We start from the raw sequence: 25,074 nt of genomic DNA on the forward strand, positions 1-25,074 counted from the left end.
GTGCAAGGTCTTCTGGGGGGAGCGGGAGGGGTTATTCCTAAATGTCTTCTGGTAGAGGGGTGTATAATGTACATCATCTGAGACTCAGAACAGCTTTCCTGTGGCTGGCACCTTGTGAGGAGGAGAAAGCAATCCTGTCTGATGTTGTATATAAAATGTAGATGTTATATTTTATTAGGGAAACTGTTAATTTTATGATAGCAACTCTAGATTGTTTATTAGATGAAAAACTTATAGGAGAGTTTGCAACAATTTCACACCAGTTCAATGCCTTGGCAGATGTCATGGGAGCGTTCCACAGGATGAAGGCAGAGCCAGAGTGGGGTGTCTGTCCCCAGTGAGCCACCTCCCCAGAGCAGCTGTGTGAGACACCTGTCTAAACCTAGGTCCCTAAGGTGGGTCTTATGTGAAAGAACTTTCTCTGACGTAATAAATATGTGCTTTCCCCTTTAAAAGATTAAATCAATAAAACAATGAAAGAAATCACAGATAAAAACGTTGATGCATGAAAAATCCACACACCCAAGAAGAATACAGCCCACTTTAAAAGGCAAATCAACTGGAAAAATATTTACAAATATTTCATATATGCGGTTAATATATTTGATAAAGAAGACTTACTATAAATCAGTAAATCAATACAAATGATAAAATGTCAAATGAGAAATAGACAAAGGACCTGAATCTGAACCTAAGGAGTATAAAGTAGGACACACAGTTCCAAACACATATGTGAAAATATTATCCATCCACAATGAGAACATGTAATTTCAAACAAGGTACCATTATTTTCCTTATCGAATTGCAACAGTAATTTTTTAAATCATAATATTTGGTCCTCAAGAATAGCATTTTCTGGGGACTTGCTAAAAATACCAATTTATAGGACTAAGCCCCGACCTATCAGAGCAGAGTCCCAGTGCATGGACCTAGGAAGCAACTTACAAAAATTCTCATTCATTTGGCATGCAGTAGGACCTGGGAATCCGAAATTTCTACCTCGTCCTAGGTGCCCTGAAGGCAAGCTTGACAATATTAGTCTAAGGAGTGGTCCTCAACTATGGGTGGACTATCGATTTACCTGGGGGAAATTTAAGAAATACATATACTTGAATCCTACCCTCAGAAATTATGATTTAATCCTGATGGGTTCTATACATAACAGTATTTGAGATTAATATAACTGCCCAGCTATAGGGTCATTGTTTAATAAACAATGGTCCTTTCACATAAAACATTTATTTAAAATGTACAAATAATAAGTTTTTAATGTCATGGGAGAATACAGGATTACAGGGGAAAAGTAAGGTCTAAATTGTATTACTACGTGGTAAAGACTAAGTCAAAATAAGCATAGTAGGGGCACCTGGGTGGCCCAGTCAGTTAAGTGTCCAACTTCAGCACAGGTCATGATCTCACCCGCTCGTGGGTTCAAGCCCAGCATAGGGTTCTATGCTGACATGACAGCTCAGAGCCTGGAGCCTGCTTCAGATTCTGTATCTCCTTCTCTCTCTCCCCCTCCCCTACTCGCAGCCTCTCTCTCTCTCTCTCTCTGTCTCTCTCTCTCTCTCTCTCTCTCTCTCTCTCAAAAACAAATGCTTAAAAATTTTTTTTGTAATGCATAGTAAAAACATAGGAATAAAAGTCGACTTTTCTAAATACCTAAATGCATATATTTATTCTGGTGTTTTGATGACATATTTTGTATTTCAGGCTTGCTTCTTGTGTTCCAGGTGCTGAGTCTGCTTTTATGAATGAACATGAGTGCTTACTCCTACTCTTTATATAATGTAATTTATTTATTTATTTTTATTTATTTTGAGAGACAGAGGGAGAGCATGAGCAGGGCAGGGTCAGAGAGAGAGGGAGACACAGAATCTGAAACAAGCTCCAGGTTCTGAGCTAGCTGTCAGCACAAAGCCCTACACAGGGCTCGAACCCACAAACTGTGAGATCATGACCTGAGCCAAAGCCGAAGGCTTAAATGACTGAGCCACCCCGGCGCCCAGTAATTTATTTTTTTAAAAAGCTTTCCCCACAAAACAAATACCTTTCTATGTCTGATACACTTTTTTGAAACATGTCTACCTAATATTTTGATAATATGCACAAATAGAGAACCAAGGTAAAGGTTTTTGATATTAAAAGTGTCCAGCACTCTGGTTTCTCTTCAGATCGTATAAATCTTTCACCTTTTACTAAAAGTGTCCAGTCCTATATCAAGACAATTCAATGTATAGATCCAATGACTACTGATTACAGATGCCTATCAATACCAGCCTAGAATAGTTTTGTAGAACTTATTACATGCCATAGATATGTTTTTTTGGAAAGAATCAACAAGTGTTTCTTTCCTTACATAACATGTATAATGTGAAATGCTGAGCATTTAACTTTCTGAAAGTCAAACCTCTTTCCAATGAAGTAGAAGTCACTAGGTAAACAAATATAACAATGAGTCCTTCTATGTATCAAAAAATTTATTTAAAGTGTTCCACATCACCAACTATTTTTCTAGAAATTAGTTTTTACCATACTCACATTTTTAAAGAGTTTTTTCCCCCACATCTGTAAGATTTTTCTAGGAAACAGGTGAATAACAGGAGTAAAGCTGAGAGAAAAATGTTTCCACAAAATAGAAAATGGAAAGATAAATAAAAGATTTCTGCAGAAATGCTCCAGCAGCATAGATCCCCTTAAATCCAATAATAATTAATATAATTTTTACCATAGCAGGTTTATAGTTAATTTTAATCTAAATACCGCGAACAATTTTATTCAACACAATCCAGTGGGTCAAGGTGGTGTGGGGATGAAGGAAACAAAACCACATCCGCAGAGATCTGAACTAACTGGTGGGAATAGCTATTTCTCCCTTACTCACAAATATGTAGCTGGTTAGTGGATAATAGGAAAATAAAGTTATTTCCTTAAGAATCTGATCCTCAGGTCTAAAGGTTTGATGATATCAAACATCCGCTGAGCTCCAAGGTTTGATCACTTTTACACTAGCTTCTAACTAAAACAGTAACACTGGTGATAGCAATAAACATACTCAAGTTCTGAAAATGTTTCAATTAAAATTGTAAAGAATTTTGGGGTAACTTAAGTCCTACCATGTGGGACCTTACAAATGTGCTATGAAACTCTATTCAGTTTTCTCACATAAAGAAGGAACTATCCATCTCTACTCATTCACACTCAACTTCTACTAAACATATAATCATGTACAAGTTAATATCCCTGGAAATTGACCTCTGTTCTCCACCTTTTGCTCTTCTAAATTCCAACTACTTGCCTTTACTATTCATTTTAGTATTGCTTTATATTGTCTTAAATTCTTTTATAACTTTTTCACATATAAATGTTTTATTGGTAAGTATCATCCATATTAACTAAGATACAATTGTACAGTAAGATTTAATAAGTTTTTATTCTAATCAATTAATAATACATTTGTCCAAAGAAGAAATTGTTGAGGCACCTGGGTGGCTCAGTTGGTTAAGTATCCAAATTTGGCTCAGGTCATGATCTCACAGTTCATGGGTTTGAGCCCTGCTTCGGCCTCTGTGCTGACAGCTCAGAACCTGTAGTGTATCGGCTTCAGATTGTGTGCCTCCCTCTCTCCACGCCCTTACCCTGCTCACGCTGTTCCTCCCTCTATTTCTCAAAAATAAATAAACGTTTAAAAATTTAATAGAAAAAAACAAAGAAGAAATTGTTGGGAGTGGAGTAGTCTTCAAGGCTAATGTAATCACGGAACACCAGTGCAATAAACCAGATAAATTATAGATAAGACCCAGAAGTCTGGATCTTTAGGTAGTAAACTACTCCTAAAATAAAATTAGCTATTCAGAAGGATCTAAGCTGCGTGAGGCTGATATATAATCAACATTCCAAAATTGAAAACTTTTTAACTAAAAAGGGAGTTCATTCTACAAGGTGGTCATGAATTAGTAAAAAAAAAAAAATTAAGGAAATCTCTGAACATGGAATAAATGATGTTCGGGGAAAGAAACATAAGTGGGTTTAACAGGCAATTAGAATGGAATTGATAATGGAGATGAAAAATGGCAAGACAGCTATTGTGTTTTAATAGAAACGTAGTAAATGTATTCTATCAAAACTTTGGACCTGGCGCCCCATTACTGGTTTCCACCTGTTCATAGTTGAAAGAAAAAAAGGAAGTAAGGAAGGGAGAGGGGGATGACAGGGGTGAGGGAGAAAAAAAGTAGAAGAGAGAAAAGAAAAACCCTGAAGTATTCTTCTAGAGCTTAGAAAACTGACTGGTTTATATAACTTGCACTGAAACTAGCAGCAAAATCATAATGGGCTGAAGCCTCAGTCAGACCCCCCAAAACATCTGTAGCTTTGTTTAAAATGACTAAGATGAAACACATCAGTTTTGGAAAATGAGGAAGGCTTCCAGCAGTTGGCCAGTGTTCTAGGTGATGGATATTGATGAGCAATAAAACAACTGATCTACTGCCAACGGAGAAAAACACTGGAAGCCCATCCAAAAACTCATCTGCAGTGAAAATTATGAGTGCCCACTCTGTCCACCTTCCCATCCTCGCCAGAGAGGTGACCCTGCTTCTGGCAGCCATTTCCACACAAAGGCCACAGAAGAGCGCCTCCTCCCCCTAACTCCCATTCCTTTGCCTCAAAAAAATCACTACAAAACCGGCTTTCCTCTCCCAATGGCTTCCTTCCTCCTTTACTTTCCTTCCTCTCTTTTTTTCCCCTTTTTTCCCTTCCTAACCTGCTTTTCTTTCTTCCTAAAATCAATTAAAACAAAACAAAACAAAACAAAACAAAACAAAACAAAACAAAACAACTGCCAGATCATCCCTACTCTACCAGAACTCTGTCTCAGGCAAGACAGAGCTCGGGCCCGCGCTTTCTCAAGCACCACCTGGCTCCTGCGACTCATAGTCACTTTCCCTCCGTCCGGAGGTGAGAGGGGCGGAAGGCAGAGGACGCGCAGCGCTGATGTGACCCAGTTCTTCGGAAACTTTCAGCTGATCGCAACCCCTCCCCCACCCGAAACTCATTCATCGTCCATCAAGCCAGGAAAGTACAGTGAGTTCTGCGTCGTCTTCGGAGTTGGAAAAGAGGCGAAGCAAGAAAAGCTAGAGCGAGGAGGTTCGCCCCGTTGCTTCCCCACCAGCCGAACGGCTGCGGCGCAGAGCGGTGGTGCGGCCGGCAGGGGCCGCTGTTCGCTCAGAGCAGCCGCCCGCCGCCGCGCACCTCCCACGGCCCCACTGGCCCAGCCCCGCCAAGTTCCAACAGCCCCCAGTCGAGCGAGCGCCGGGAACCAGCACCGCCCAGGCAGGAGCAGACGGCGCAGACCAGCCGAGCCGCGGCGCGCGTCGGAAAGGCTCCTGGGAAAGTCCCAAGACTCGGGGACTTTGGAAAGGAGAAGAGCGAGCAGCCGCGGCGCGCGCAAATCTGCAAGTGAGCGCTCAGCTCCCTACCATTCCTCCCGCAGCCCTACCGCCTTCGCACCCCTCGGACCCGCGCCTCCCCGGCGCCCGCCGGCTCCCGCGATGAACCCAGCGCTGGACAACCAGACCGATGTGGCGGGCCTGCTCCTGGCCAACAGCAGCGAGGCGCTGGAGCGCGCGGTGCGCTGCTGCACCCAGGCGTCGGTGGTGACCGACGACGGCTTCGCCGAGGGCGGCCCGGACGAGCGCAGCCTGTACATCATGCGCGTGGTACAGATCGCCGTCATGTGTGTGCTCTCGCTCACCGTGGTCTTCGGCATCTTCTTCCTCGGCTGCAACCTCCTCATCAAGTCCGAGGGCATGATCAACTTCCTGGTGAAAGACCGGAGACCGTCTAAGGAGGTGGAGGCGGTGGTCGTGGGGCCCTACTGACCGGCCCTCCCACCTCCGCGGCAGCCGCCCCAGCGCCTCCCCACTTAGCCAGCCCGGCCGCGCCCCTCACCATCCGAGACTGGGCGAAGCAAACCTGTCGGAGTCAATTATTTCTCTGACTTTTGCCTTTCGGGATGAAGCGACCCGTTTCTCGCTGGCCCTCTGAAAGTCCCCGTTCCTGGCAGTCGGAGGAGAGCGCCCTGACTACACACTCAGCAGCAAGTGGCAAGAAGAGGGCAATTAGGGCGCAGAACTTTGGAAGCTGCCGCTAGCGTGGGATGCGGGGAGACCCACCGGGTCGCCGGCCCCTCTCCACCGCAGGTGGGCCAAGGTCTCGGGCAGGTACAGTGGGCGGGCAGGGGAGAGACCCAGCGGCACCGATTGCCTGGTGGCCCGAAAAGTGACCGGTGTATACGCCACGCAACAGAACTAATGGGGACACACAAATCAGTGTCAGGATTCGCGCCCATTCTCTCCCGCTCCTCCCAGCCCTGGCGCGAGAGACTTATAAATACCTTTGATTGATTGTAACGTGCCGTTTTAAGGGATTTTGTGTTTGTTTGTTTGCTTGAATACAAATATTTGATAAGTCCTTTTGTTGCCCTAGTGGCCTGTTTGCTTGCCTGGGGTTAGAGTTTTGTTATCGTGGGAGAAGGGGATGGGGGAGGGGGAGCCTGCGAGCGTGAACTAGGTGATTTGTTTCTTGTATTGCATTTCCAACGGGAGTGGGGGTGAGGCGTGAGGGGGTGGGGGGTGGGGAGGTGGTTAACGCCCTAGCTAGTGCCGGGCAAAGACCTGGAATAGAACTTGTAGCTCATGACTGCACGGTTTACGCCACAAAAGTGCTCTTGACATTCATGACACCGTTTGGGCTTTTTTTTTTTTTTTCTTATTTAACAGTTCCTAAATAAATGCAACATTTAAGTGTTTTGTTCCTGACTTCCTGGTGGTCATTCTGGGCCCTGAGCAGAAGGGAATACGTGGTGATGAGGAGTCGGGTTACAGGCCCAGGGAATTCGCTTTGGAGAGCTGCAATTCAACTAGTGGATCCCGTGGAGGGACGAGGGTGAGGGCAAGACCCAGAGGCCTAGGGACTAGTGAGCCGTGGCCAAGCCTCAGGCACAGGAGCCGTAGGTAGCATCCTTTGTTTTCTCTAACAGTTAATATTTTATATTTCATTTAGGCTCAGCTCTCTGAGCCAGGACAGACAACAGGAGGCCCCCGCGGGGCGGATGACACTTACGTGCAGGGCTCCGGCGAGAACACAGGGTTACACCGCTAATGAAAGGAAGAGATGGCTGGGCCAGCCTTCAGGGAGGGCGTCTTGCCCCTGACCAACGTCAGCAAGAGGGCGTCGGGATGCTGCCTGGGAATAAATAAATAATTAATGAATAAATGTGAGGAAAAGTAGCTGCTAAAGTACATAATGAGGCTAATTCTCCCTGCGGTAAAACATTTTCACTAGGACATGACATGCATTGTCTTTGCCATCTTACGTTTTCTAGAGAAAAGAACACGGCCTGCTTTTTTTTTTTTTTTTTTTTTTAATTTGGAGTTACCAACCCCAGGCCAGGCAAAAAGGTTCAGAGGAGTTAGCCAAGGTCCTGAAGGCTTGTGGGGGTGAGTATTACAACCCAAACCGGGAAGGTTGGGCTGCAGTGGAGCTACAGAGGGTGGTAGGTACATCGAGGACACAGAAATTGGACAGTGATGGAAAGAAGAGCCTAGAATTCTGTGAATGTGAAAACAACCCATAGGATACAAAAACTTCAAGCTTAAACTTGATAAGAGGGTTATAGAGCAGCTTGAGGTAGAACCCTAAATATTTTCAAAAACATAAAGGATCCTCTACTATGCTACAGCAATGCAAGACTTCACAATAGCAGATATAAGACTGACTAAAATTCAATAAAAATAATGTGTCCCATTTACTCCGGAAGAAGCACAACTGGTGGAAACCTGTCTGTTGAGTCAAAGATGGGGACCCAAAGGCTTGAGTATCCTTTAACATCCTATCCCTATTAAGTGTCAATTTCACTCTCAAAGTAAATCTTGCCAGAATTATGACTTTGGATGTTGTTGTTGTTGTTGTTGTTTTTTAATGCTGGTAGATTTCAGGTTTGCAAAAAAGGATTGAGAAGTTTTGCCTACTGTTCCTGTCTTCTCAGCTGGTAAGGGTTTGCTTATTTGTTTTTGGTTTTGTTTTTGTTTTTTGTATCTGGGGAGGGGATTAGAGTCAAAGTATAGTTACGGGTGAGTCATGGAAGGCAGTTTACTTTTGCTAATGGATAGGACAGGAAATGGAGACTTTTTATTTTGTAGACAGTTTTTGTGGCACCAAGTTAATCTGCTGCCTCCATGTTTCAAAGAGAGAAACAAAACAGAGCAACCCGTTCACAGTGGGACAAACCAGATGTTTAAAATTAAACTCAGGGTGGGTTTTTTTGTGGCTGCAACAGCTGCTGAGGGTCCTTCTTCCTGCAGATGCATTAGCCCATCAGTGAATTCAGTGATCTGGTGGAAGTCGATTTGGAATCAAAAACTAATCAGCTAGCGTTTGTAGGACTCTATGTTTTCTGCTGTGCAAGGTACACGCTTGTAGTGAGTTTCAGGCAGAACGGTTTCACACCTACAGACCCATTTTCACTTGTTTGTAGAGAACAGACGTTTCCATTTAAAGCCGAAGTCCTGAAAATTGAATAAGGGACCTGCCCAAGCTACTCGGTTACTACCATCTCCTCTAGCAATACGATTTCCTTCATGCTTGTTCATCTCAATACTACTTTATGCCTCTTTCCTCCTCCCTGCAAAAGCAAATTTAGTTTCTCCTTAGCTCAACTATTTGAATGTATTCTCTTACTCCCAGAAATTGTGATTCTCAGACAAACCAGAACCTGAAGAACTTAGTCCGTAGGTAAAAAAGATATGTGAACAGAGCTATGTAATCCATAGCTATGCATTTATAGAGATCTATGCATTTATAGAGAAATGCACACAGTCTGAAAATATCATGGCCCTGGGGACCATTTCCTGCCAACAACTCTTCTCTACAGCCCTTAGATCCTTTTGTTACTTAGAGAGATGCCAAGTGGTTCTGGTTTTTATCGATGAGGTGATGTGTGCAAGAAGCTTTTTACACATGCTATTCCCTGGTGGCCACACGGCAACCACTCTCTCGTGCCCCACACCACTCCCTGTCTCATCCTGCCTTTGGCTTGTCTCTTTGATTCTACAAACGATTTAAATGAAACTTTTCCATCCTGCCTAGAGTGTGTGGAGCATCTATCCTTTCCCACAGTCATGCCATAAAGGAAAGTGAGTTTTAAAAGTCACTGTCTGTGTTTTGCTTGAGAAAACAGTTTGCGATTTGAGAGACTGGGAATTGAGAGGGAAAGATGCAAACAGGCAGATTATATCATCCCACACTTAAGTCCACCATTTGGTCAGTAATTAGTGAGTAGCCCTGAGAGAGAAGAGATGGCTTTCTGTAAAAGCTTGCCGGATTGGACACAGTCCATGGGGAGGTATTTGATACTTCCTGAAACCCTTCTGGAAAGACAGCAGAAGCAGGGAGGGGTTTTCGTGAGACTCAGCAAGTAGATTAGCAGGGTGGGAACCCCTCTCAGACTGTGCAGACAACCACTGGTGCCTCTGAGGCTGAGTGCCCTCCACATAAGGGGCTTAGCCAATTGTTGGTAAATGTTACTTTTCTTCGGATTTCAATGTAGACCTGGTCAATCTCTCTGGAAATGTATTAAGAACTCGAGCACTGGACACCTTGAGGGTGTTTGAGGGAAGTCAAAGTATAAAGATCATACTCCTATATTAGGTCTAAAATCAGACTTGCTGCCCGTGGAGAGTCCCTGTGCCCGATTATTGATTTCTGAGCCATCCTAACTTCTCCTTAGATCCAGAGTCAGTCCTGTGACTGTGTCTCCTTCTACTAACTGTGAGTAGGAAGGGAAAGACACCCTGGACTGTGATGCAGGAAAGCTTTTTCCAGTCTCCATCCCTAAAATGAAAAAGACGGATTCTAAAAGCAATCCTACAATTCTTTTGAATTAGCTTATTTAACATTTCCTTCTCCCTTAAGATGTTCCATACATCTCTTTATGAGGTACCTTAGAAATGTGTTTTATCTTGCCAATCTTGGTCCTTTGCATAGAAATGTTTATCGCCCAGAGTCAAGTGCTCTTTGACTCAGGATATGTTATTTCCAATAATCAAAGCAAAATTTCAGCTACCCAACCCGGCCTGGGTAGACAACAGTTCCTAAACTGACAGGACACATCATTGAACCAGTGCCTTAAATAGTCCAGATCTCTATCTTCTCTATCTTCTCTATGTGGATGCCACAGTGAAAGCAAAGCCCAGTGAACGAGAAAAGGGAATAATTGGCAAGCGATTTGTCTAGAGCATGCACAGTTCAGGATAATACATGCTGTTGTTTACAGAAACTTCTTGGGTGTTTGAAGTCAAATCAACAGCCAGTTTTTCTCCCCCAAAGCATTTTCCCTCTGAGCCTGTGCGACAGCACACAGCAGCTGTTCCACATGCAGTTTAGAGCCTTCATTAGCCTTGGCTTATCTTAATTGTCATTGGGGGGGCTGCAGGAAAGGACCCCAGGGTTCAGTTTGCTCTGTAAGACTCAAACCTACTTTGAAAGCCTGTTGAATCCGCAAGTCTACAGCAATCCCCCAAACAGGAATCAACAAATCTTTTATCCACCTGCCAAATCCCATTTAGATATGTGCACAATAGCTCAAATGGGATATGTTTTAAAGTCAGTTCCAACAATAGTAATTGTTTCCTAACCTCTGAATTTAATGCTCAGTGGTTAATTGCTTTCATGGCCAATCTCACGGTCTTCCTTTCTAAATATTTTTGCATTGTTTTAAATGCTTACAATGTTTGAAAGTCTAGGATCAAATTTATAGCATCAGCTTAGATTTAAAAATTCTTGGAAAGTATAGTTTAGGAAAAAATAAAGTAGGCAATATTATTAGCAAGTCGTATATCATTTGTGGTGATCGTAATACAATAAATTTACTACTTATATTTGAGGAATTCAAAAGATTTCAGAGGGAGCTTCTACAAAAACTGTTACAAAGATAACTAGATGCCTTTTTAAATACTTCTCAGTACGCATAGCAACAGTGGCTTGCTTCTAACCTAAATAATATATACTCCGTGAGAATAAACAAAGCATATATTCATTTATCTATTTATTATTTTCGAAGGGTCTTTCCATCCCTAGATATATGTAAAAGTTGGCTTGCTAAAATATTTTTGAGTGGGTAAATGCAGGCACAAAGTGATCAATACATAAAAGGTCAAGCCATCTGTGATAATGCTGCAACTAAGCTCTGCCCTGCTCCCATTTAAAAACTGGTTTCCATTAGATAGTAATATTTTCTGAACTCACAAGTCAGAGAGTGTTTGTCAAGCACTCTTGTATACATGGTACATTACAAGTTATTACTGAGAAAATGAGATGATTCCTATTCATTTGAGCCATAAAACACAGGCACAGATAAACACACATGAGGGAAGGCATGTGAACTACCCAAAAGAGTCAAATAATAAAGAAATTGCTCCTATTTACTATTTCTGGAATTCAGACAGATATGAATACACATACATAATTATACTATAGCCCACATGTTGGCACAGTTTATTACAAGGGGAAAATGTTCGTTTTTCTCATCAGATTTTTTTTTCACATTTGCCTTCTGCCCTCCCCAATTCCTCTTTCATTATATACTCCATCCCTCACCCACATCTAATGATATACTTCCCTGAAAGAGTCATTGATTTTTATCAGACCAAGACTCCACATGTCTGATTACTTTGGGAAAAGAATCCCTCTGGGATCCAGAGTGTCTCTTTTGCTGTATTTATTTTCCTATAAATTGAGCAGGATCATGTAGTTCATATTCTAAATAGTATTGATTAAGGCAGGTGCACGTGCATTTACTCACATACTCTGTTCCCCATATTTTATACTGATGAAACATATCCATTCCACTGCAGACTATAAGTAAGCATCACATATTCTCCAGCTGTTTTATACTATCTGTTTGCAAATGACGCATAAAAAAAGTTGCAACTGTCCCAAAATATTCAGTGAATAAGATTTATGCAAAATGCCTGCAGTCTTACAATACATCTACATCTTGACATATATGTTTCAATCTTCATCTAAAAACTGGAAAGAAAAAAAAAACCCTAAAGCCCCAAGGGGCAGAAAGTCAAAGATTATATATTGCACAAGCTTAAAAATCTTTAAATGCTAAGTTAAGAGAAATGAGAAAGGACCCTACATTTGAAGAAGATCAATGAAAACAAGAAGAACCTATTAAGTCTTTAGAAATTTACAGGCGGATTCTGAATTCTCAGAACTGTGACTAGGAAATTGTACATTTAGAAGACTTAAGAAAAGGATCAAAGACTACCAGGTGAAAGAGATGAGTAATCCAAAAAGAACAGTTAAGTCCTCCTCCATTTCTCTCTTCTCTGCAATGTCCCTCACTATTGCAAGCATCCTGTCAGCTAGCTCAATTTTCTTGTATCCAAAGGTCAAAGAAGCCTTGTCAGATCTTCTTATCTTTATCATCAACAAATATTTACTATTTAATATCCAGTATAGACATGAATCTGTACTAGCTACTAACTTAGACCTTGGAAGTTGAGTGCAAAGTATCATGGAATTTAAAGAGGCCTTCTGTGACCCCATCCTGTCTCCTGCTTGATTTGTGTCCATGGAGATCTAGCTGTATATGACATACAAATACTTGTGACTTTCCCCCTTACAGATGAAGTACTTTCTATTCTCTGTAATTAATGTGGAGGCCTGATCTACTCAAACAACTTAATTTGACTTTTTCCCATGCCTTCTGGTAGCATGCTCAAGGCTCACTGTACATTATATATTCAAGCTCAAGATTACCATGAATATGGAAGGCCTAGAGAAAGAGCTCCAAATGAATTTCTTGGGGCTACCTATATTTTTCTACAAATTCAGCTTGGGAATACATGTTTTATTCATTTCCCCCACCATGAATTTTCAAGGCCTGAATAATTAACAAAAAGGATCAAGTGTGAAATTCCCTCCCTGACATTTCATAGATGAGTTTTCTTAAAAAAAAAGAAACTATCCTTGTTTTGAGTAACATAAATATCTTCTAAATTTACAAAGTGTTCAACCTAGAATGCCCTATATTAATTGAGACTGTTTGAGTTGCTATCATCACAGACTCTATACAAGCTGATGTTAAATGTGATGCTGACTATACTGACTGAGATGACTTGTCAGACCAAGGACACAGCTACTGTAGCTGCACAAGAAGCTGATGTATAATGCCATCCAGATCCTTCCACGGTCTCCTTCTTTCAGCAACGCTCTTCCACACAGTAAGAAAAAGGGGAACAAAAAGAGATTCCCCCTCCAGGCTCACACTCACATCTTACCCATCTAATGACCGTAGCAGAGAGAAACTGTCTTCCTGGGTGAACTCCAGGCTGGTTTGGAACAAACCTCTGTGACTGGGGTGGTTGCAGGAAGAAGGGTGTACTCAGTCATCCTCATTCCTGCGGTGAGAGGGAGAGAACAAAGGGAAGAAGCCCATGAGTCCTCACATGAGAGATTCTGTCTGTTCTCAGAAGAAGCAATAGGGCTGCTGGATGTCCTAAAATGATTCTCACCTAGTTCAAAGGAACCAACATCAGCTAGCCAGAGGTAGAGTCAAGTAATTGGACCTACAGCTCCTGACTTGGAACGTAGTATTCTCTTAAAAACCATTCATTCTATCAACTGCCTTTCAGCAAGGCTCAGAAGCCTTTTTACATTTCTTTCATGATTCTGTGTCTGTGTCAGTTCCACAGGCCCTCGGTAATAGCCTGGATTTCTGGGGCAGGCATTGCCACCACCTTGTACCCAGTGATATGAATTTTGGCCAGTCATCTGACATCTCCATATGTCTATGAAAATAAAGTCATTTGCCCACCCTAGATCTGGCGAGACAGAAAAATGTCCTTGAGATGGTAAATTTTATGTTAAGAAACCCTTTAATATGATCAATTTTTAAACAAAATGAAGCAGATTTATTTGCTACAGGACTTCTCTTCTAAGCTTTCTCACTCTCTATGAGATGGATAAAATATTTAGCGTTTTCAAGTTGATCCAACAAACTCACTTTGATGGACTCTCTTTCAAGACCCATCTTCCTTGGAAATGCTGTTTCTTTGTAAGTACCTGTGGTATATTTATTACCTTTCTTTGAATCCTTCTTTATTCTGTTTCTAAATTGTCCCTTATCTGAAATTATCCTAACCTGGAGAGTTGGCCTAGCTTTCTTACCCCACTTTTGGTTGCAATTTTGGGAGTTAGTATTTGGTGTGTAATCATTTTACACCTTAACCTTCATGGCACACTTCATTACACAAGGTGGTCTATAAAATCTCATTCTCACTCTAACACAATAAATCATATACGACCCTGATTTACTTGAATTGAGATCTGTATCAAGACTTATTTGGATTTTTTTTAAAGAATGAAATAGCTAAGTTTTTTTATATCTTCTCAATTATAATAAATTTTTAATGTTCTTTTATTAAAGTTCTCTAACATTTAGATTTATAAGTAGAAACTTTTAGGAATGTCAAAGCAATTAACCCTAGTAAATATAAGATATATCACTTTAACATAATAATATATAAAAAACCAAATAGTAGTATTGAAAATTTGAATATTTACAATTGAAATATGTTCTTTATTTATTTTATTTTTATTTATTTTTGAGAGAGCTAAGGAGAGATGTAGGGGAGGGAGGAGAGGAAGAGAGAGAGAGAAAGAGAGAGAGTGAACCCAGTGTGGAGCTCCATGCAGGACGCAATTTCATGACTATGAGATAATGACCTGAGGTGAAATCAAGAGTCAGCACTTAACCTACAGAGCTCCTGTATTCTTCATTTTAAAGGAGAATTTACTAGAAGATTCCTTTAGCTTTGGGATAAACATCTACTTCATAATTAAACCCCCATCTACCTTTTGTATGGGTTGCACACCTCAAAAATTATAATACACAGATTAAATTTTGCTGAATTTTTTTTTTGAGAGACAGAGAGACAGCGAGAGCAGGGGAGGGTCAGAGAGAGAGGGAGACATAGAATCTAAAACAGGCTCCAGGCTCTGAGCTAGCTGTCAGCACAGAGCCCGACATGGGGCTTGAACCCACGAACCGTGAGATCATGACCTGAGCCAAAGCTGGACACTTAACCGACTGAGCCACCCAGGCGCCCCTGAATTCTTTGCGTTTGTTAAATGTACTTTAATTTCCCATTCTACAAAGCAAACACTTTACTGACTGTTGAGATAAAGAAAAGCTATTCAAAGAATGAAACTTCACTCTTTGATAAGGAGTTTTATTTCATGCTTAATGTGTTGTGTAGACAAAGAAAATATTAATAGTGTCCCATAATTCAATGATTTTTGAGATAAAGGTATTCTCATGTTATAATTATAGGGATTCAGAAAGAGTGCTTAGACATGGGAGAAGAAAGGTTTTACGACTCCCAAGGGCATTGTCTTTTTAGAGTGGGGGTTACCTGTCATGGAACAGTCACTTAAGAAAGGTTGAATGAGGGATGCCTGAGTGGCTCAGTCTGTTGAGCATCTGACTTTGGTTCAGGTCATGATCTCACAGTTTGCGATCTTGAGCCCTACATCAGGCTCCGTGCTGTCAGCTTGCAGCCTACTTGGAATTCTTTCTCTCTCTCTCTCTGCCCCTCCCCACTTGTACTCTCTCTCTCTCAAAAATGGATAAACATTTATGGAAAAAAAGAGAGAAAAAAAGAAAGGTTGAATGAAAATATGAACTTTTTATATTCCCATGTTTCAATGAAATTGTATGCCAGATTATTAGGCCATTCTATAAGCCTATCTGGCTTTCTTCTATCTTATACTTTCAATTAAGAAATGAAAAGTTGTTATTTTATGAGAATTTTGCTTCTACACTGATTCCAAAACACTTAATCCAGTGTAATATAGTCCTATTTTCTATATTCTCCTCTTCCCATTGTCTTCTAGTTGCATTGTATTATTGACATGGCTGATTTTAAAATTCTGCTCATAGAAACTTGGGAGGCATCGGAAAGTCCTTGTTGATTACTGTCATCATCATCCATTCATAGGAATGACTAATAACTGCTTTCTTTTTTAATTTTTTTAAATGTTTTATTTATTTTTGATACAGAAAGAGACAGAGCATGAGAGGGGGAGGGGCAGAGAGAGAGAGGGAGACACAGAATCAGAAGCAGGCTCCAGACTCTGAGCTAGCTGTCAGCACAGAGCCTGACGCGGGGCTTGAACCCATGAACGTGAGATCTGACCTGAGCCGAAGTCGGAGGCTTAACCGGCTGAGCCACCCAGGTGCCCCTAATAACTGCTAATATTAACCATAGTTGGTACTGTATACATGTTACTTCACATTCCTTACAACTCTAGAATTTACTAATATCCCACTCCCAACATGCAAAAATGGAAGGACTCAGGGTTAGTAACTATTCCAAAGTCACATAGCTAAAATGTTCATGTGCTAAGATGTCAACCCAGATCTGAGACATCACAAACCAAGAGCATTTCCTGCATGTCATCCTGCTCATTCTTCTGGTGTCAGATTGACAGTAGGGCAAATTTCAACTTCTTCACACAGTGCTGTGTCATTGAAAACTTGGATCCACCCCTACAGCTTTGAGTAATGATTTCACATAGAGGAGATGCAAAGCAATTTATCATTTTGGTAGATTTAGCGTTCGCTAGTAGCAGATGGTTCTAGGAGGTGGGAATGTGGGTTTTAGGAGGCAATTCAAAATGAGCCTCAACTTGCCCAATTACTTGGAAATGAATAGAGATTTTAAAACTTATTTTCTCTTTGAATTCTATAATCACAAAGGCCTCTAGTGTTCATTTATGTTGCTTAAACAATTTTTTAAAACTCTGCTTACAATATAGTTATGACTAAATTATTTTATTCTAAAACAGGGCTTGTTTGCTTGATGTCAACAAATGTCCTTTAACATTTTAAGACACTTTTGTAGACTAGACTTGCTTAAAAAATGATAGTAATTTACTTACTATTATTTACTTACGATGATTATTACTTAATAATAATTAAGTCTTACAACCATCTTATGAGGTAGTTTCTCTTTTCATTTATGAGAAAACTAAGGAGCAGAGGGAGAATATATTGACTGACTAAATCTGAAAGATACTGAAAGATTCTGAAAGACTTCAGTAATGATGTGATTTTAACAAGATAAAATTTAACCTGGGAAAATACAAAGTCTGTCTTGGGTCTAAAACAGCTGTGCAACTATAGAATGGGGATAATATAGATCATAAATACAAAAGATGTAAGCTTTTTTTTTTCCCAAAAAGAAGCTCTAGACAAGTCAATGGAATATTGAGATAACCAAAAAAGAAAAAAATTGAATTTAGCCTGCATTGATGGAAGCAAAAACTCTTGTAGGGACAGGCATGAGGCAGCTCTCTTGTTTCTTGATTATTCCAATCTTAGAGTGGGCCTGTCCTAATACCACTTTTTTTAAGTTGTAAACAAACTCAGTGTATTCAAAGAAAGCAAGGGTTCTCAAACCAGGTTAAATGAAAAAATGGTCAAAAGACTAGGCAGCAGTGTTCACCATGGAAGGAAAGGAAGGAAAGCCTCAGGGATAACAGAACAGCCACGCTCCGATAGCTGAGTTGCTGACATAAGCAGGAGGAATTATATGTGTTTAGCATATGCCCAAGTAGGAAAATCAGCAACAGTGAGCAGAGGAAGCCACACAGAGAGAGAGGTCAACTCTTAACCAGCAAGATTCTCCTAAGAGCTGAAGCCTTACAAATGTAAAGTGAACTGCCTATGGAGAGAATAAATTCTGGTTTTGGATGCCCATGCAGCAAGGATGTTACAAAGGAGATTCAAGAAATAGACTAGATCTTTGAGGTGCCTTTAGTCCTGTGCTTTCATTATTCTTGATTCTTCCCTTTTGGATAGGAGACCGCAGGCACCTGGCGGGCAGCTTTGCTGTCTGGCCGGAACAAGCAGCAGCCTGCTCAGGGACTTTGCAGCTACAGGGTTTTGGCCGAAGTAGCAAGAGCTGGAGTACAAATCAGAGGGCTGAGTCCTCCTTTCTCACTCGGATGCCTGCCTTTTCTTACAACTTCCCCATTGTGCTAAAATCATCTTCTGTTACATCTTGGCCATGGGTATAGTTGAGTTTCTGATCTCGCTTTCAAAGGCACCACTCTTAATTGGTTTGTCCAGAAGTTACACTCCAAATGACTTTGAAATCATTTTACTGAGGCAGGTGCAGACATAGCCTCTCAGCTTTCTCCAAATTCAAAGGCTAGTTCTTACATTAAGCTGTCTGCCTCTAAAGGAAAATTAAGCTAGCTTGGGGGCACCTATTTATCCAAAACAAAAGGATCCCTGGGGTATGGACTCATGGATTTAACAGGATTTAGTTTCCTTAGTATATGGCTAAAAGGTGTTAATGGATAAATCATTCTTTCAAATGTAGCATAAGATGTGTCACACTAAATAATCAGACACAAGAAGCATTGCATTGTTTCTGGGAAAGAAAACTTAATACCTTTATGTCTCAAGGCTTGAGAACACACGCAGAATGCAAGTCTATAATTAAAGCATTTTGTTTCAGAATCTGCATAGCCCTGCAAAGAAGACAGTCCCTGATCTGAAGGGTAGGAAGTTTTTGCCCGTGTGCTGTCAAAATTTTAAAGTATCTTTTCATGATAAAGTATCTTTTCATGATACTATAGTTTAGTTCCTAAGGAAAAAAAAATTAATTAGTTTTCTAACAAGAGTAATGTTTTAGGCTAGATTTCTCTCCAGATAGCAGAGACATTCTTAGTAGACACAGACACACTGGAGACACGAAGATCACCTTTCTGAAACAGATTGATCCTGTTGATCCCATTGGAAAGAGCTTAAGTAGTAAGCCTCAGTGTACAGGGGACCACTTATACATCCTGAATCAAAATCAGTCCTGTTGGGGGCGCCTGGGTGGCTCAGTCAGTTAAGCATCTGATTTTGGCTTAGGTCATGATCTCACAATTTGTTGCTTCAAGCCTCACAACAGCCTCACTGCTGTCAGGACAGAGCCTGGAGCCTGCTTCAGAGTCTCAGAGTCTGTGTCTCCCTCTCTCTCTGCCCCTCCCCTACTCTCACGCTCTTTCTCTGTCTCTCAAAAATGAAAACATTAAAAAACAAAATTAAAAAAACAATCAGTCCTGTTGGAATTGTACCATTGTGCTGCTTGTCTCTGAAATTAATTCTAGCATATGAGCCTTAGATATGGGTTTTACAGTGCGCAAATATCTAGTTTTGGCAAAGTTGACAATACTTTCCATACATCATCTGCTTTTTTAATAAACATTTATTTCAATAAAAAATGTTATTGAGGTATGTGGGTGGCTCAGCCAGTTAAGAATCTGACTTCCACTCAGGTCATGATCTCATGACTTGTGAGTTCAAGCCCTGAGCTGGGCTCTGTGCTGATAGCTCAGAGCCTGAAGCCTGCTTCTGATTCTGTGTCTCCCTGTCTCTCTACCCCTCCCCTGCTTGTGCTCTCTATCTCTCAAAAATAAACAAACATTTTTTAAAAATTAAAAAAAGAAAATGTTATTCACTTAACATTGGTAGAGTGTTTTCTTAATAGTTTTATGTTTTATAATAAAAGGAGAAAATATGTGAAATCATAAGACATGAGTTATTTATTTTCTAGGTGACATTTCTCTTAAATTAAACACACCTTATTATTAAAAATATCTTGACCTAATTTCATATGGTCATGTGACCTCATAGTCCTGTGTTTCAAAGTCACTGTATTTGGCATTGTTATCTTAGGATCTTGCTTAAATAACCCTTGCTATAATATAACTTCACGTCCTGTCCTCAGAATGGCCTTTATTTTGAAATTTTGCCAAGAACACCATCATCTGGGTGTTAGAGTTTGATTAAACATAGACCCAAAGAATGTTTTTCAAAGGATACATTTCACCTGGTTTCCATTTATAAAACACAAAGTAGCATATGCTCTGAAATGACAATAAATCTCCTTTAAACTTAAACTTAAAAATAACATATTATTTTGTCTAAAACTCTGATATCACAGGGAGAGAAGAATGCTTCCTAGAAGGAATCTTGTGGTTTCCCTATGTCTTATCTCTTGGGGTCCCCTGGGAGCACGCTGGTTGGTGGCAGAGGATCTCAAATATCTAACTAACATGGACAACTTCCTCAGCTCTGCCGAATCTTCAGACTTTAACCAAAGGCTCATTTCTGCCCAGTTTCCAAGCTGAGTAGAGAGTCTGATAGTGGCTTCCAGGGGACCAGCTGGTAGAATCTGATCGATCTCACAATATCTGGCATGCTCAACACATTGAGGATCTTTGTCCAGAGAACCATAGCCTTTCCTCTGAAGCCCACTTATTTGTTTAGTCTACACAGAAGGCTTCTGTCTAAATGTCTTGGCATGTGTGGTAGAACTGGACTGATCCTTTTACACTGCTGCACCTTTCCTCTCTCAGGGAACCGGAACTCTGTTCAGATGGACTCCTAGTTGTGGCTAGGACCACCTAGAATTGTGATGCTGCCACCTCATTACATAAAGCATAATGCTGCTCTGAAACTATTACTATTATGTCCCAACAATTACAGCACATGCACTGTGTACCCACGATAGTCAAGCTCAAGCTCAAGTTATCCATACTCCTAACCTATTTGGATGAGTGCTGGATCCGCTCGTTTTGGAGTCCACGTTGCAGTGGAGTTAGCTCCTCAACTCTGGTCCCTCATTTCCTTTCTTTTCCCATTCCCCTGATCTGCTATGAAGACCCCGGTGTGCTTTCAACCCGGGTTTTATACATTATAGCATGCGGAGAGCTCATTTATTCAAGTCAGATGTACATTTCTGCCGCTTCCTCCACCTGCGTACCCAGGGAGACTGAAGGCAGCTACCTACCCAAGTGTTCAGTGAGAGACTAAGTATTCAAACACAGAGGCCAGGAAGATGATTCAAGATGCTATTTTGGTCCTGAATTTGAGCAGCACTGAACACGGCCACTCCTTTGACACACACTTGAATTTTGGGTGGGTCAGCTAATAAAAGCTGTTAAAAACACTACCCAGATAATGATTTTGTTCTTTACTATGTAATGCTCCCACAATACTTCAGGGCAAGGTTAAATCTCTTCTAAATTATTTATCATTCTGTACTCACTGGTTCACTTATCTTTCTTATTATGTAGATTAAATCAAGAGTTGATTTTATGTGGAAGAAATTCCTAGAAGTGAAGAGTGTGAGGCTATAGACTGATATTTTTAGAGAAACTTCTTTCCCCCAAGATATTTAAGAATAAAAAAGAATCTACTGTGTAGAAATATTTTTATTACATTTTATATGAGTCAGGAGAGTGAATCACAAGATTTCTGCAAAACCTTTCTAGTGTCCTATGAAAAGACAGAGCTACTGTTTACACGCCAGTGATTGGGGATTATGGTCTCGTACAATATTCTGGCTTAGTCTATTTATAATCCAGGACCATAGGGAATGCTCCATCACTTTCATATTTACAGATAAATATGCCAGCCTCCATCTTTTTATTGCAAGACAAGTCTTTTGAACAGTGACAAATATTAAATCCCTTTGGGAGTGGAGACTCACTAGTGTGGCTCAGCAAGTCTAATTTGGATTCTATTTCCCTTGATTCTAGGAAATTGGGAAGGTGAGTGTGAAATGACTTTGGTTCCTGACACCAGTTGCATAGATTTATTTCAGTGATTGATTAAAAGATCACATGGTTTTGCTAAGCACTGCAACCCTGTGTCAATCTTCAAGAGAGCTGAAACTGCCATTGATTCTGCCCTGCTGTCTTAGGAAGGAAATTCTGAAAGACTGCATCCAGCCGTTAATGGGCATAAGCCGAGTTAACAATTGCTTCAATTGCTGAGCAGTGGTGGGGCATGAAAAGAAGCAGGTCCAACACATTTCACCGTCTTCTTTAAACAAAAAGCCTTCATCTATTTTATTTGGTCAATTAAACCTAGACGCACAGAATATGAAGGATTACTGAAGCCAAAAATTAAAGGGATGCTTACTTTGGAAACATTTAACCTTGAACAACGAATTTGATATTTCTTTTATGCTACTATTTGATGTATGGGAGTCTGCCAATTCTTATTTTCTTTGTTATTTTCAATTCCAGAAGAAGTGTGTGCCATTGTAAAAAAAAAATTCATCATAACAGAAGTTTGTAAGGAAAAAAGTGAACATTTCCATCTACTTCCTAAAAGTTCTCAGGGGGGTGGGGTAACAGTAAGGGTTTGGAATTTAAAGAAAGTGAGAGAAAAGAAAGATAAATACTATATGATTTCACTTATATGTGGTATTTAAGAAACAAATGGACAAAAGATAAAGAGACATGTCAAGAAACACATGCTTAACTGGAGAGAAACACACTGATGGTTCTCAGAGGGGCAGTGGGTGGGGGATGGGTCAAATAGGTGACAGGGATTAAGGAGGGCACTCGTTCTGGGGTGCCCGGTGGCTCAGTGGGTTAAGCATCCAACTTCAGTTTCAGCTCAGGTCATGATCTCACAGCTCCTGTGCTGACAGCTGAGCCTGGAGCTTTGGGTTTTGGGTCTCTCTCTCTATCCCTCCCCTGCTCGTGCTCTCTCTTTCATGCTTGCTCTCTGTCTCAAATAAATAAACATTATTTTTTTTAAAGAAGCACACTTTTGGGGCACCTGGGTGGCTCAGTTGGTTAAGCGGCCGACTTCAGCTCAGGTCATGATCTCGCAGTTTGTGGGTTTGAGCCCCCCCCCCCCGCCCCGCCCCCTGCATAAGGCTCTGTGCTGACATCTCAGAGCCTGGAGCCTGCTTCCGATTCTGTGTCTTCCTCTCTCTCTGCTCCTCCCCGGCTCACGCTCTTTCTCTCTCTCTTTCTGTCTCAAAAATAAATAAAAAAACATTTAATAAATTAAAAGGCGCACACTTTTGATGAATATTGAGTATTGGATGGAAGTGTTGAATCCCTATATTATACACCTGAAACTAATATTTCACAATTCGTTAACCATACTGGTATTAAGAACTTAATAAAGAAAAGAAAAGGAGAGAAGACAGAAGTTCAGGTAAGGGCAGGTACAAATTTCGCTCTATAAATTCAAGCGTACAGAAAACGGTATTTTTCTTTTTCTACAACCACTTAGCATGTTATAGGAGCGCCCATGCTATTGAATCAGTTCTTCTCCTTGATGACAGCTCCCCTCCTTCCTCAGAGTTGGGCACATGGTTGTGAGCTTAAACACTGCCCAGGTTTCTTGACTTTTGTCCAACAGGATCCCCACGAACCCCCTACCACCCCAAAACTTCCTCAGTAAGAAGTATTGTGAATGCGCCCAGGATGGGCAGGAATCCTACCATGGCTCCTGAACCCCCCTGGATGGAAGTCTTGACTTTGGGAAGCTGACTCAGACCCATCTCCCCGGACACACCACACAGCCAGCTCTCTGGAGAGGGACCCTCCTCTCAGCCCCTCAAATCCCCCAGCATGCCGTCACTGCCCTACCCTCGTCTTAAGCTGGCTTTGTCCCAGGACGGCTGAAGGATGGGATGACTCCCTTCCTCACAAACCCCCTTCCATCAACATCTCATGGCTTACCTCCCACCTGTCGTCCTCCTTCTTCTTTGATGACAGAAGTGATAGAGGTGGCATCTTCTGACTTTACCGTGTCTTCCCCCAAATCTCTTCTCCATGCCTGCGTCATTTCCATTTCTTCTGGCACTTGTGAAATTCAAACTCGACTATTTCTTCTTCCCTCTTCACTCCGTTATGTCATCCCTTTTGAGAGGCAGGATGGAAAAGAGTGCAGCTGATGAGAGGAAGGGTTAAAGCATATAGAAAACTATGGTGAAGAGTAAATAACTAGTAACTAACAAATATTAACGTAAGTGATAAATTGAATATCATTAAATATTTTGAAATATTTTGAAAAGTATATGCAGCACACTCTGCCACATAAACACTGGATTTTCTATTTCTTTTAATTTCTTGTAAAAATAAAATCATGCTAAGCATCTGGAGATACAACTTACCATTTCCCTTAAGTAGTATATTGTGGTCCCCCTTCAAGTGTAATTCCTACAAATCAGTCCCAAATTTGAAAGCAGCTGCCCAAAATGACGTATCCACAGCCGCAATCAGGCCGGTATGCCACAGTGTTCTTGTGATAACTGGCTATGGTCCATGTCCATTCTGACTAATTCATTCCATGTGGTCAGCACCGGCGTACTAGTATTATTTAGTTTTGTGTTTACCCTTCCTACTATCACCTTTGGAAGCACTTTATCAGCTGTATAGACACTCAGCTGTTTCTAACTTTTTGTTTCAGACATTTCAGTGACCATCTTTGCACATATCCTCATGCATTTTCACAGTATTTCTATTGCATAGATATCTAAACGTAGAATAATTGAGCTGAAATATATGAACGTTTAAAATCTTCCAAAGTTTTTTTTTACCAATTATACACCTACCAAAAGTATAGGTTTGTCCTTTTATCCACACCTTGCTAGCACTGAATATTACAGATTTTTTAAATTTTCACCAAGTTTTCAGTAAAGAATATTAGCTTACTATTTAAGTTTTTATTATTTGTATTTCTGACATGGCAGAAGTTGTGTTTTCAGGACACTTGTACACATTTTTCTCAAATTTACCTCTCTATTCTATTTGTTTGACCTTTTGTTACTGATTTATAGATGATATTTGTTAGTGTTAATGATTTCTTTGTTATTTTATATATGTGTTAAATATTTTCTCTCAGTATATCACTTTCTTATATGTTTCATTCCATATGAAAGTTTTATATTTCTGAAAAGTCATACTCATTTATCCTTTCCTTTTTAACTATGTTAGTGAGAAAGCCTTCCATTTTAAAATTATTTTATAATATTTGGTTCATACATTTAGATCTTTCCTCTTTACCAAGTTTCTTTGGACATGATTTGAAGTAGAATGTTAACATGCTTTTCCCAAATTATCCCAATACCTTTTCTTTTATCTTTGTCTTTTGTTATTTCAAGTTTTTATTTCAAGTTTAGTTATAAA

At 40.6% G+C, this 25,074-nt stretch overlaps 1 protein-coding gene across 1 annotated transcript; it reads left to right on the forward strand.

Annotated features, from left to right (window-relative positions):
- The first annotated feature begins 5,264 nt into the window (after positions 1–5,264).
- RPRM (reprimo, TP53 dependent G2 arrest mediator homolog) lies at positions 5,265–6,614 on the forward strand. The gene has a single exon (XM_029933001.1). The coding sequence runs from the start codon at positions 5,550–5,552 to the stop codon at positions 5,877–5,879; it is 330 nt and encodes a 109-aa protein (XP_029788861.1). The 5' UTR covers positions 5,265–5,549; the 3' UTR covers positions 5,880–6,614.
- Positions 6,615–25,074: the final 18,460 nt, after the last annotated feature.

Source organism: Suricata suricatta, chromosome 3, assembly GCF_006229205.1.
Source record: "Suricata suricatta isolate VVHF042 chromosome 3, meerkat_22Aug2017_6uvM2_HiC, whole genome shotgun sequence".
NCBI lineage: Eukaryota > Metazoa > Chordata > Mammalia > Carnivora > Herpestidae > Suricata > Suricata suricatta.

Excerpts from the sequence above, each read along its gene's own strand:
- RPRM (XM_029933001.1), top strand. The coding sequence starts at position 5,550 with ATGAACCCAGCGCTGGACAACCAGACCGATGTGGCGGGCCTGCTCCTG.